The following is a 12,309-nucleotide window of genomic DNA, read 5'->3' as shown; positions in this document are numbered from 1 at the left end:
AGGTCTGTTCGTACCTGATAGAGACAGAGGCAGAGCAGGAACAGCAGCATGTAGATGATTTTGTATCCGACAAGTTTTCCAGCAAAGGAGACCATGATGAACATCCCTCCGCACACATAGATCCAGTATTTGGCATAACAGCTCATCACCATGCCTCCTAGAACCTTCAGCACTGATTCATTAGCAGCTCCCTCTTCTGATGAGGAGAAAAGGACAGAGAGGGAGGAGAGGGGTGAGGGATGGGAAGCGGGTTTAGACGTTGATGTTAAAATGTAAAAGAAGAGTCATCAGGAAGGTATTGTATAGTAAGAAGGACTGTAAAACGGGGACAAACGTGTCATGCTCAGAAGACTAGGCACATATGTTATCATTTGTGTAGAAAGTTTATGTTCACGTACAAAGCTGGAAATTTATCCTGATGGTGGCCCTCGAAAAAAGTCTTAAGTTAATTGAAAAGGTTCATCCTCTGGAGAGGATGTAAAGAATGCTTGTGCCAGGAAATGGTCTTAAGGAGACTGACCTTCAACCCAAAGCAAACTGTGACCACATGGCCACCCTGATACAAGTGTTGCCCCCCACATGCCTCCCCAGCAAAAATAATTGGAGGCCGACATTACCATCTTTAAGAGGCTGTGGTATGCTGATTCTTTAAGCTATAGTGTAAAAATATTGGTATGTTGTGAAACTGGACACCCTTTGGAATCTTAGGTACCAACAATGTCAGCATAGCTTGTCAGGAAGGGGGCTAAATAAAGCTCCAAAGTTCAGCTTCATTTTGGTGATGGAACAACTGCCATGGTCATTTTCAAAGGGGTCCTTGAACTCTCACTTCAACATAATTTGATAATATAATAAGCACCTAAAAAAAGTATGTATGTTATGCATGTGTGTTTTAGCCTAATGGAGAAGGGCTCCAGCAGAAGTTAATATTGTTCAATATTACTTTTATGTTCATAATATCAGTGTGAATATGTATCCAAATGTGTGTGTGTGTGTGTGTGTGTGTGTGTGTGTGTGTGTGTGTGTGTGTGTGTGTGTGTGTGTGTGTGTGTGTGTGTGTGTGTGTGTNNATGTGTGTGTGTGTGTGTGTGTGTGTGTGTGTGTGTGTGTGTGTGTGTGTGTGTGTGTGTGTGTGTGTGTGTGTGTGTTAAAGATATCTGACCTCCTGTAGTGACTTCCTGTAGTGGTGTGACCATTTTCCTCTTCCTGCTGAAGTTTTCCTTCACTGACTGACGTACTAACAGCCAGAAGGTTAAAGTGTACAGGAGCTGGAGAGAGACAGTTACAAAAAAAGAGAGAGAGAGAGATGGAAAAACACACAAAAACACAAAGAGCAAGAATTCATTTCACTGGGTTTCTGAGAAGTTGAGAAATGCATCTCTAACCAGCAAAATGACCCATCCTGTCATATTCACACCAGTGCCCTTGTCTCTACTGCCTCTGTCTGTGTGTGTGTGTGTGTGTGTGTGTGTGTGTGTGTGTGTGTGTGTGTGTGTGTGTGTGTGTGAGACTCTCTTCTTGTCTTGTTAACCTGACCCCAGTCTACCCGCACACCAGCCTGCAATGGGCGCATCACCTCCCTCAGCTTACACACCCATCATTCATTATCTCATCATCCCTTGCAGTATTTCAACCAACTGTCTTACCCTCGTGACCTGGATTATCCCCCATCAACCTGTCTACCTGCTCGCTTGCCTGTTGTACCTGTGCAACTCAAGCCCAACCATGTCCTTCCTGAAATTCATCTTTCTCATAGTTGTCTTCTGCACTTGGGTCTACCTTTTGAGCTGGAATCCCAACACATCCCGTCACTCAGCTGTTCAAATCTATGCAACTTTTTAGGGCATATTTCACACATTCTTTAGAAGTGGGACAAATCATGTCTGAACAAAAACAACCTTAAAATGCTAACTTATCAACCAACGATTGATGACGAAATGATCTAAATATTTTGGTCTTCTTTCATTTTTTTTTTACTTCTAAACTTGCTCTGTGCCAGAGAACAGCTTTGTCCCAGACAAAATTTCACAACTAAAAAATGGGTTAAAAGCCTTCAGAATCTAAAACTCAAAGTACACACTGATAACATCGGTGTAAAAATGTACTGTTATAATTACCTTTGTTTTAAAATATACCTTTTTTTCTTTTGTTAAAATGTTAAGATGTTGCCTGAGTTTTTGTCAACTCCATCAAAATTCTACAAAAACATCATTTAATCAGGCATAAAAGGGGTTAGCTATATCCTGAGGACTCCTGTCTCATTTCCTGGTTTGAAAAAAGGTGGGAATGCTGCTCAAGTTCTGGTCAGCTTTCTATTTTTTGACAAATTCATTAAATCATTTTGCTATCAGGTGTGTCTCTGGTCAACTCAGTAGCCCTTCTAAATCCAAACTAAATAAGAATTGTGGTTTAAAATGAGTATTTTGATTAGCATTAAAATAACTGTTCGCAACTTTGACAAATTAAATAGCCACTATGACTGATGTGAAATTAATTAATATATAACTTTTTGTCAGCTCTGTAAGGTCAGAGATATACTTGTTTTCAGCTATGCGTTTGTGTGCATGCGATGGCTGCCTCGCATCATCTGCCTCTGTATGGAGTGTTAATTGTGCACGTCCCCTGAAATTATCACTTTTTTTGCTGTGATCCACGATGATCTCAAAATTAACAATACAGTAATCTCCTTGAGTGTTGCCGAGTTTATTGTTTACATCATGCAAATCTGGAAGTTCAATACAGTCTAAGTTCTCTGGTGTGCCCTCTAGCGCAATCGTCCAGTAACACGCATAGTACATAGGCAAGTATGTGACACATGACACAGCTGGTTAAAACCAAGTATATCTCTGGCCTAAGATCTTACCTCTGACATCCATCATGTTAGCTTCTCGAGAAAAAATTAAATCATTGGGAGGTTGGCCAGTTGCAGGGTTTAATGGTCAAGACTTTGATCTTTTAAAATATATTTTCCCAGCATAATTGAAGAGTAAAACTCAAAACTAAACTGACAAATTACCCTGAGAGGACAACACTTTGCATTATTGTTATTTTGCATTTTGCAGGGTATTTACTGAGGATGTAAGACCGCAGCTACAGGTAAGCTGATTGACATGAGCTGCAACAATATTAAACCTGATGCTGACCTGTTCATGTCAAGGACCAGAGCCCACAGGTATTTTCTGATCATGAGCTGAAAAATATTGTGCAGAATATGTCACAACTTGCAACTATGCAACTTCAGTCACCCAGTATCTATTCTCTCGTCTTACCAAAGCTCCCAGTCGTAGACAGGGATACTGTGCTCGGTCCAGTCCCAGCTGTCTGAGGCTCATGGTGCCCACAGTGGTGGGCAGTTCAGGCTGTAACTCCATGGCCCAGACGTACTGCAGACAGCACAGAGCCAGGCCATAGAGCAGAATGAACGGAGAGCACAGTGTGGCTGCATGTCGTCTGCAAAAAGAGATAGCTATCTGAGTACAAGTCTAAACCCTGAAACATCACATCAGTGTGGGTTCAGTCATAAGGTAGCCTGCGAAATCTACACAAAATCACTTTAAAACAACATGTGTATTTGTTTAGCTTAACAAGAGCAAACACTGACCCAACACAATATCTGGAGAAATCAATGAATACATTCACCAAGCATCAATTAAAACTATAACATTTAAAGATAATCAGGGTGTTTATCAGACTCTTGATACGTTGTGTCAGCACTGCAGGTACCTGGCACGCAGGATCCAGATGAGACAGGCCCACAGCAGCAGCACAAAGGTCAGCCAGCTGTGGTACGTAATGCTCCAAACCTAAACAACATAGAAACAACACATGTCAAAATCATTAAAAAGTGCATTCAGTGTCCCTTGGTCACCATGGACATACAGGGACATAATGTAATTCTAAGGTTTTATTATAAATGACTCAGTCTCCTGCATGGTGTGCCTGAGTAGGTGCGTGTGTTTGAACTTTGCTCAAGCACAGCTCATATGCACATATGCACACGGTGCTCAGGCACTCTCAGGGAGCACTACTCATCACTTGACAGTCTCACACTGTATAAGGGGCTGTACACATGCCACAATTTTTGCACCCTCAAATTCATTGTTTCCAATGTAGATGTGCGGCAGCCGCGCTCAAATGTCGTGGTGTGCACACATTTCTGCCACGCTCTAAAAAGCTGGCACAGACAAGGTGCAAGAGTAGCACCCAGCGCCTGATTGCATTTTCCAGAAGATTAAAGATGCAGCATGTGTACCACCCCCCCCCCAAGAAGTGTGCCTGCACAAGCGTGTGTATTTGAACTCAGCTCAATGGAATACACAATCAGAGTTTAAAGGCACACTTGCCAAGGCATGCTACTTGTGTGCTGAAGTGTTTTGAATCAGTAGGCTCTAGTTTCCCGGCGCAGCGCAGGGTGGCGAACCCCGCGCAGAGCTAGTTTCGAGCAGTGCAACCCGAGGCGCGCTCAGTTTGGTAGTTTGGCAGACCGAGGTGCGCTGAGATGGGTGTGGTGGCGCAGCAGGGGGAGGTGTCGACAGATCCAGCTTGGCGCAGTGACAGTTTCGTGCCAAAAGGCTTCGCAGAAGGCTCGCTAAAAGCTCGCCAGCTGAAACCAGGTCTACTGTCAGCGCAAGGGGAGCGCAGTCGGTGTAAGCCGAAGTTTGGCTGACCAGCGGACAGTGCGCACACGTCACCAAAACCTCACAGGCAGGTTTCCAGAATATCAGGCAAATTAACAATGCAATAAATACCCAAAAAAACACTATTCAATGCAACTATCTGCAATCAGCACATAAATGTATCTCTATATCGACTGTCCCGTCACATCTGATGTCAGATCAAAGGGGATTGGCACCGTTTGGCACGTTTGGCACGCGTAATGGAAACCCAACCTGATTTGATTAACACAGCTGCAAACTAATGAGTTCACATCCCTCTCAGCCAACCACAAACAGCCACAGCATCAGATAGGGAGTATATATTCAGCATCTGTCATCTTAGAAAAGTCAAAAGAAAAGAAACAGAGTGAGACTGCGAGAGAGAAAGAGAGAGCGCGCGCGCACGAGAGAAACGCAACATTGATTTACAATTGTGGTGACCTCCTCCCAGGCTACCTTTGCATCATCAGCCCGTGGAGGTCTGCTCGCAGTTCCGTATATTCGGACACTGCGAGCTTGGACCTCCCGGACCAAAACATCAGTTTCCTCCTGGGAGAAGTTTGGCCGTCTGACGCTGCTGCTCTCTTCTGCCATGGCGAATTGAGTAAACTCTCATTACGCCTTCGCGCGGCGCATTTAAGGGCGAGGAGAGGGGCTCATTTGATTGGTGTGATGTGTGTAAAACCCACTCCACGCCTTCTCTCCTCCCTCTTTCCGACTTGCGCCGGTAGGAGGGACGGAGGTGGGATAGAGGAGTAGCTGCGCCAGGGCGCACGGTGTGCCAAACTTACAAAATCCGCCTGGCCACACCCAGTTGGCGAAGCGCAGGTGCGCTGCGCCTCCGCCACACCCGGTCTGCGAAACAAGAGCCCATTATGTTTTAGTAAAAAAGCATGTGTGTGGGAAGCACTGAGCTAGTCACTGGATAAATGAGACTTGGCCTATACTGCACCAGGTATGTGAGAGTTTATAAATGGATGTTTTGTTATAGTATTTAATTCATAAAGAATGGTTGCCTTTTTTGGATTCTTCGTTCACTGTGAAGGCATGTGAGAAAACCAAAGTTTTCTTCTTAAATTCACAGACACTTGCAGTGAGTAATTGATATACAAATGGTCATTTTTGCAGATGAGGTATTCCTTTAACATGTCCACTCCGTCGTAGTTAAATTTTCAGAAATGTAAAACATATCTATTAAACTGTACGCAGTTACCTTCAACAATGAATCACTTTTCTAACAAAGCGTCCTCCATATGTTCTTTAAATGCTAACTTTAGCAAAAACTATGAACATGTCCACCCTGTCATGAAGGCTTGGTGACAGGGTGGACATGTTCATAGTTTTTGCCACATTCTGATAACGTTATACATATTACAATAGTTATTACACACATATTATGACATGCTATAAATAGTAGGAGTGGGCTATATGGACTCTTTTGGTGATACTGGTATCAGCACCTATCAGCACCACCTTTTGATGATGATGATATTTTATAAACTTTTTTTCTATCTCATTAAAACAACAGACTGTGTTCAAAACAACGGCCATATTATGGATCAGATTTTGCAATCTATTATCAGATTTTATAGGTAAACAAATATTTTGTTGCAATGTCTTTTTTTTTGTCCTCCCATTAACTAAAATATATTTCTGTGAATACATATCATGATGCTGTTTTGGTGTGCTTTATAGGTTCTTTATAGGTCTTCAACATGAATACACAAAGTGGCTGAAATCAGTCTCTGATCGTAACTATTCAAGTTTAGTTGTGTTCACTGAGTAGACTGAAATAGCAAAGTGTGCAACATTTATAAACTGACATCTTATGTCAGTTTATAAATGTATATTCTGATAGTTACCATCATAGCTATGAGTGCACAGACGTAGCTCTGCTGCATGACCACCTTTCCCAGCAAGAAAAATGGGCTCTCACTTTTTCGGGGTCCACTGGGGGCACTATCACCTGCCAAACACAACAATCATCACAGTATGCAGAACATCACATGAGAAAGAACCAACTGAGGAAGATCATCAAGAGATATGATGTGTTCTATATCATCATATCTGTGAGAAGTCATTTTTAACTAAGCTGTGATCTTGAGTGAATGGGTCACTTCTAGTAACCATAATCACCCTGAACTCTCTGTCACAAATGACTTCCTCCAAACTGTCAAATCTATTTGTAATCATCTAAAGCCTGAACAGATCTTCCACTATTGTACTGCTGTAATTACACATACACACTCTGTTTTAGCTACAAAGATGATTTCTAAAAAAAAAATGGAGCATTTGATACCCAGATCTGGCTGACTCTCTCCAGCCAAAGTTCCTCCTCTGCTGCCCTCTGTGCCCATAGACAGGAGCATGAGCTAAAACAGAAGAGCATACATACACACACACTTTACACTTCTGAGATACACAACTGTACATATATACAGGCTTTGCAAATACAGTTTGATTAAAGAATGCAATATAACTCTTGATATATTTGTTCATACTTTCATTGTAGTTTCTTAAAATGGGAAAATTTGACTTACTGAGGTAGGCATAGAGATATGAATTTTTACCTGTGTGTCATCTTCATAGTCCTCTTTCTGTTGGTTCCATGACTTTAACTCCACCATCTCCTCGTCTTCGGCTTTCTTCTGCGGCTGCTCCTTAACCTGCTGAACACAAATACAGCATCTGAGAAGAAATACATATTCAAACTGACAGCTTTTTCAGGAAAAAAAAAAGCTACAATCACTATGCAGAAGGTTTGATTGGTTGCAGATTCATCATAGATTTTTCTACTGTCATCACCGCTTTTAAATGCACATCTGTTCCATTTAAAATATCAACAACAGCGGACTAAGCAGAAAACTGTATTTGGATTGACAGCTCACTGTAGACGAGTGCACAGAATGTCAGAGATGCAAAAAGATCTTAAAATAGAAGAAAAGACCAAAAAAGAAAACAACATAAACATCTGTTATCAGGAATATTGTCAGTAATGTGAAAATGTTCTCTTACTACAGCTCTTACTGTATCTAAAACCTCATTTCTACCAAGCAGTCAGTTCAGTTCAGTTCAATTCAGTACAGATTGGAACACTTATTTATGCTTTTCAATTGTGAAAAGTTGTGGATGGTATCAATGGAACCGATCCGTACCATCCCCATTTTTGGTCACCCCTCTTTTGGGGTACATGGCACACAGATCTGGCACTAAAAGGTGGAGCTAGAAACACTGGAATCCATTGATTGTCATTGGAGGACTGTCACTTTTGCTCAGGGCTGAGTTGTGGTTGGATTTGAAGGTTATCTAACCACTGTTTATACCGTGGCAAGTTTTTCATACATTAATAAACTACAACTATGATATGAAAAATGACAGGATGTTCTGCTGCCTATAGCAGCAGCTATAGACTTAGAAAAAATAATTCAATCACCCTGCTGTTCAAAGGCTACTGCTGGCAGCTACCATCAACTTTTTAAGTGGAATATTTCCTTGCATGTTACTCAGTGCACAAGTGGACAACATGAATAAATCAATAGAACTATATGTCAATATGACAACTCTGACCATTCCATTGGTTTTTATTGTCGTTCTTGTATGACATATGCTTTAGTGATGATTGGATTTTTAACCATTTAGAAAATATTTATGAATTTCAACCAGCATATATCCTAATCCTTACTTACTGACTTTGTTCCATTGTGCTTCTGCAGCACTAAACCCTTGCTCTTGCCTGACAAGGACTCAATGCACTCAACCCACTATTTTTAAATATATTTTTTGTTCTGAAAATGTCAGCATGCAACCCCATTCTGTGGACATTAAATGAAGTGTGGATGTTCCTCTGCATCACTGATGAAGAGGAAACACAGCGAGAGCTGGACAGAGAAGTGAGTGACAACAACTCCGCACATTAAAGAGTACTGTCAGCGGTGGAAATGCTAAACAGATGTTTTGGTTCTGTCCAATCACATAAATTTAGAGGTGGGCATTCTGTGGTGGGGATAACTGTGCCACATTACAATGCAGATTGTAATGAACTGTGAGATAATTGTGAAAATAACAGTTTAGCTTAAGGTAATTCTATGATTGCCTAGCAACAATAAAAAAGACGCAGCAAGCTGCAAAACGTGCTCTGTCTGATCAGGGCCATACATGGAAATTTACCAAAATAGTTGACAATTGGCAAAAATTTGATGTTGATCAGGATTTGTGATCAAACAACAAGTAAAGAAGAGTAGGTGATGCTTGTCGTGACTCACTGAACACACTGGGCTCTAGTTTCGCAGACTGGGCGAGGCGGGGGCGCAGAGCACCTGCGCTTCGCCAACTGGGTGTGGCCAGGCGGATTTTGCAAGTTTGGCACACCGTGCGCCTGGCGCAGCTACTCCTCTTTCCCACCTCCGTCCCTCCTACCTGCGCAAGTCGGAAAGAGGGAGGAGAGAAGGCGTGGAGTGGGTTTTACACACATCACACCAATCAAATGAGCCCCTCTCCTCGCCCTTAAATGCGCCGCGCGAAGGCGTAATGAGAGTTTACTCAATTCGCCATGGCAGAAGAGAGCAGCAGCGTCAGACGGCCAAACTTCTCCCAGGAGGAAACTGATGTTTTGGTCCGGGAGGTCCAAGCTCGCAGTGTCCGAATATACGGAACTGCGAGCAGACCTCCACGGGCTGATGATGCAAAGGTAGCCTGGGAGGAGGTCACCACAATTGTAAATCAATGTTGCGTTTCTCTCGTGCGCGCGCGCTCTCTCTTTCTCTCTCGCAGTCTCACTCTGTTTCTTTTCTTTTGACTTTTCTAAGATGACAGATGCTGAATATATACTCCCTATCTGATGCTGTGGCTGTTTGTGGTTGGCTGAGAGGGATGTGAACTCATTAGTTTGCAGCTGTGTTAATCAAATCAGGTTGGGTTTCCATTACGCGTGCCAAACGTGCCAAACGGTGCCAATCCCCTTTGATCTGACATCAGATGTGACGGGACAGTTGATATAGAGATACATTTATGTGCTGATTGCAGATAGTTGCATTGAATAGTGGTTTTGTGGCTATTTATTGCATTATTAATGTGCCTGACATTCTGGAAACCTGCCTGTGAGGTTTTGGTGACGTGTGCGCACTGTCCGCCGGTCAGCCAAACTTCCACTTACACCGCCTGCGCTGACAGTAGACCTGGTTTCAGCTGGCGAGCTTTTAGCGCGCCTTGTGCGAAGCCTTTTGGGACGAAACTGTCACTGCGCCAAGCTGGATCTGTCGACACCTCCCCCTGCTGCGCCGCCACACCCATCTCAGCGCACCTCGGTCTGCCAAACTACCAAACTGAGCGCGCCTCGGGTTGCACTGCTCGAAACTAGCTCTGCGCGGGGTTCGCCACCCTGCGCTGCGCCGGGAAATTAGAGCCCACTGATTCATAATAAGTGCAACAGCTAACCATCCAGAAGAGAGTATCTACCGGCATGTTGCCATACATCAGCGCAATCTCTTTCATTATACAATTACAAATCCATCCTAACATCAAATGCCAACTTGTTTTTTCTTTGTAATTTTCCTGATTCTCTCTGCTACATTTACATTTCAGTTGCTACCAATGAAGAAGAAGTAGCAGATACCTGGTTAGGTGTGCTATGACATCCTGTCTTGAGAACAATTGCTATGGTAATGTAGAGGAGGAACAGTATCCCTGGGTTGACATAAACTGGCCAATCATGATTGGCATTAAGGTTAAGGTCATAGGGTGAGGAGCAGTTTCCTGGTAGGATGATGTCCTTCAGTCCAAAGAGTCTGTACAGGAACACAGATACAGAAATAATTAGAGAAAGAGAGAGAAGTTGGGGATAAAAACAACAGGAGGTAGTTATTTAATGGCATGTTGAACAATTGCTGATTAATACAGCTGTGACCAGAGGCATGTGGGGCAGCTGGAACGTTAAAAGTTGGTGGGATTTATGGAGATGGAAATCATTAATGAGCAGCCAAACCTAATCTGCATTCCAAAGCAATGATCTGGGGGGAGAGTAATCGCAATCAGAATGAGAATCAGGTTTATATCAAGTTTATAAGTATAGAAATATCAACAGGCACACACACACACACACACACACACACACACACACACACAGAGTGTGTGCTGACAGCTGGGTATACTGACAGAGACCTGGCAAGAGCCCTGCTGATGATAGATGAGAGAGAAACAGAGAGGGAGAGAGATCGTACGTAAAAGTGGAATGCTGCACTGCTCGCTCATCTTTCTGCAATTCAGCTGATCAGGAGAGGTGACGTGACGAAGCATCGACTGCTACCTGCTAGCTAGTCATTCCACACATACCTCCTCTCACATTGCTCTGCACTCACACATTCACTTTCTGTTTTCTTATCTTTGTCTCTAAACTCACTCACTATCTTATCTCCTTCTACTGTTTCTGTTCAATTCACTTCCACAGATATTTCAAACACTGTAAGCTCACTATTAATAGATATTGACGATTTCCTGGGAGGAAGGAACATGAGCTTCGAACACTCTGTCTATTTTTTTGTGCAGCTTCCCTCCATGCAATGTCAGCGCCACACAGAGAGAAAAAATAGCTGCACCTGGAGGAAAGAGGGACTTGACACTGATCAGGCACAGTAACTATTGCTGTTTTTTTCCTTACTAGCGACACATGAGCATGGGCTGAAATATGTATCACTAGATTTGAATCACTCAACTTTAAAAAAAAAAAAAAAAACTGAATCTAAATAGCATAATTTGATATTAATTTATTAGTTTAGAATTGAATTCTGTTAAATTGATATGGAAATGTACATTGGTGATTTTATTTAAAAGTCATAGACTTAGCCTAAAGGATGCATTTTACGGTGTGTTCCATTTACCTCAGAGGTCAGAGGTCAGAGCTGGGAATGAGGTCACACCTGAGTTGTCCACATTCCAGTACAAGACGCTGGAAAACCAGATGTTGTAAACAATACCAGTTCTAGCCAGATTAGCCATTGTTAGCAGTACCAGTTGATAAGAATACATTACGCTGTATTTGGCGCATTCAAACACTGTAGCAACATGTCCACATACAGAAGTTGGACAGAACAGTGTGTACAACGATTTCAATAAGACACATATAGCGTAGTTTTCACTACTGCTGATGTGCAGAGCAGCCATCTTGGATTTTGCAGTCGGGGTTGGTGACGTTCCACCAACTTTCAGAGTCCTATATCTAACTTTAGGGGGCGTTCCAATTGAAATTTTCAACTAGGAACTTGAATTTTGACTTTCCGATGCAATGGAAATACACCATCAGAGATGATGAGGTTTGGAGCCTCACTGGGAGGATATTTTAGTAACTGGACCTTTTTAAATTTTAATTTAAGACCCTTGATATCGTAGATACAGGGTGACCTATAGCACACCTGGTACAGTGTGCACACCACACAGGCTAAGTCCTCTCTCTCTCCCACCTTTCCTGTCTATCTATAGTCTCGCCACCAGACAATCTCCGCCTTCTGATAGTCTGGGGACACTCCTTTCTAAAGTGTGTTTAACACACCGGAGAAAACGGCCGGCAACAAAGCAACACCTCTTGCATTTTTGAAAAGGACATGCCTTCTCGGAAATGTGCGCTCCTCCTTTTCTCGTCCGCAAGGAAACAAACACACAGAGA

The 12,309-nt window shown here is 42.7% G+C and overlaps 2 protein-coding genes across 3 annotated transcripts in view; one reads left to right on the top strand and one right to left on the bottom strand.

Moving 5' to 3' along the window:
- Window positions 1–12,309, top strand: part of tk2 (thymidine kinase 2) — a 163,037-nt gene that overhangs the window by 47,459 nt on the left and 103,269 nt on the right. The window lies entirely within an intron of this gene.
- Window positions 1–12,309, bottom strand: part of piezo1 (piezo-type mechanosensitive ion channel component 1) — a 122,218-nt gene that overhangs the window by 43,522 nt on the left and 66,387 nt on the right. The window contains exons 7-14 of one of the 2 annotated variants that reach the window (XM_050071116.1): window positions 10,267–10,438; window positions 7,226–7,324; window positions 6,955–7,027; window positions 6,518–6,621; window positions 3,724–3,803; window positions 3,270–3,450; window positions 1,163–1,268; window positions 15–196 (exon numbers count right to left, since the gene is read on the bottom strand). In XM_050071116.1, coding sequence (XP_049927073.1) covers window positions 15–196; window positions 1,163–1,268; window positions 3,270–3,450; window positions 3,724–3,803; window positions 6,518–6,621; window positions 6,955–7,027; window positions 7,226–7,324; window positions 10,267–10,438 — 997 coding nt within the window. The remainder of the gene's footprint in view (window positions 1–14; window positions 197–1,162; window positions 1,269–3,269; window positions 3,451–3,723; window positions 3,804–6,517; window positions 6,622–6,954; window positions 7,028–7,225; window positions 7,325–10,266; window positions 10,439–12,309) is intronic. The other variant, XM_050071117.1, reaches the window with a different exon arrangement.

Source organism: Epinephelus moara, chromosome 19 (genome assembly GCF_006386435.1).
Source record: "Epinephelus moara isolate mb chromosome 19, YSFRI_EMoa_1.0, whole genome shotgun sequence".
NCBI classification, from domain to species: Eukaryota; Metazoa; Chordata; class Actinopteri; order Perciformes; family Serranidae; genus Epinephelus; species Epinephelus moara.
This window is presented reverse-complemented; position numbering and strand designations above follow the sequence as displayed.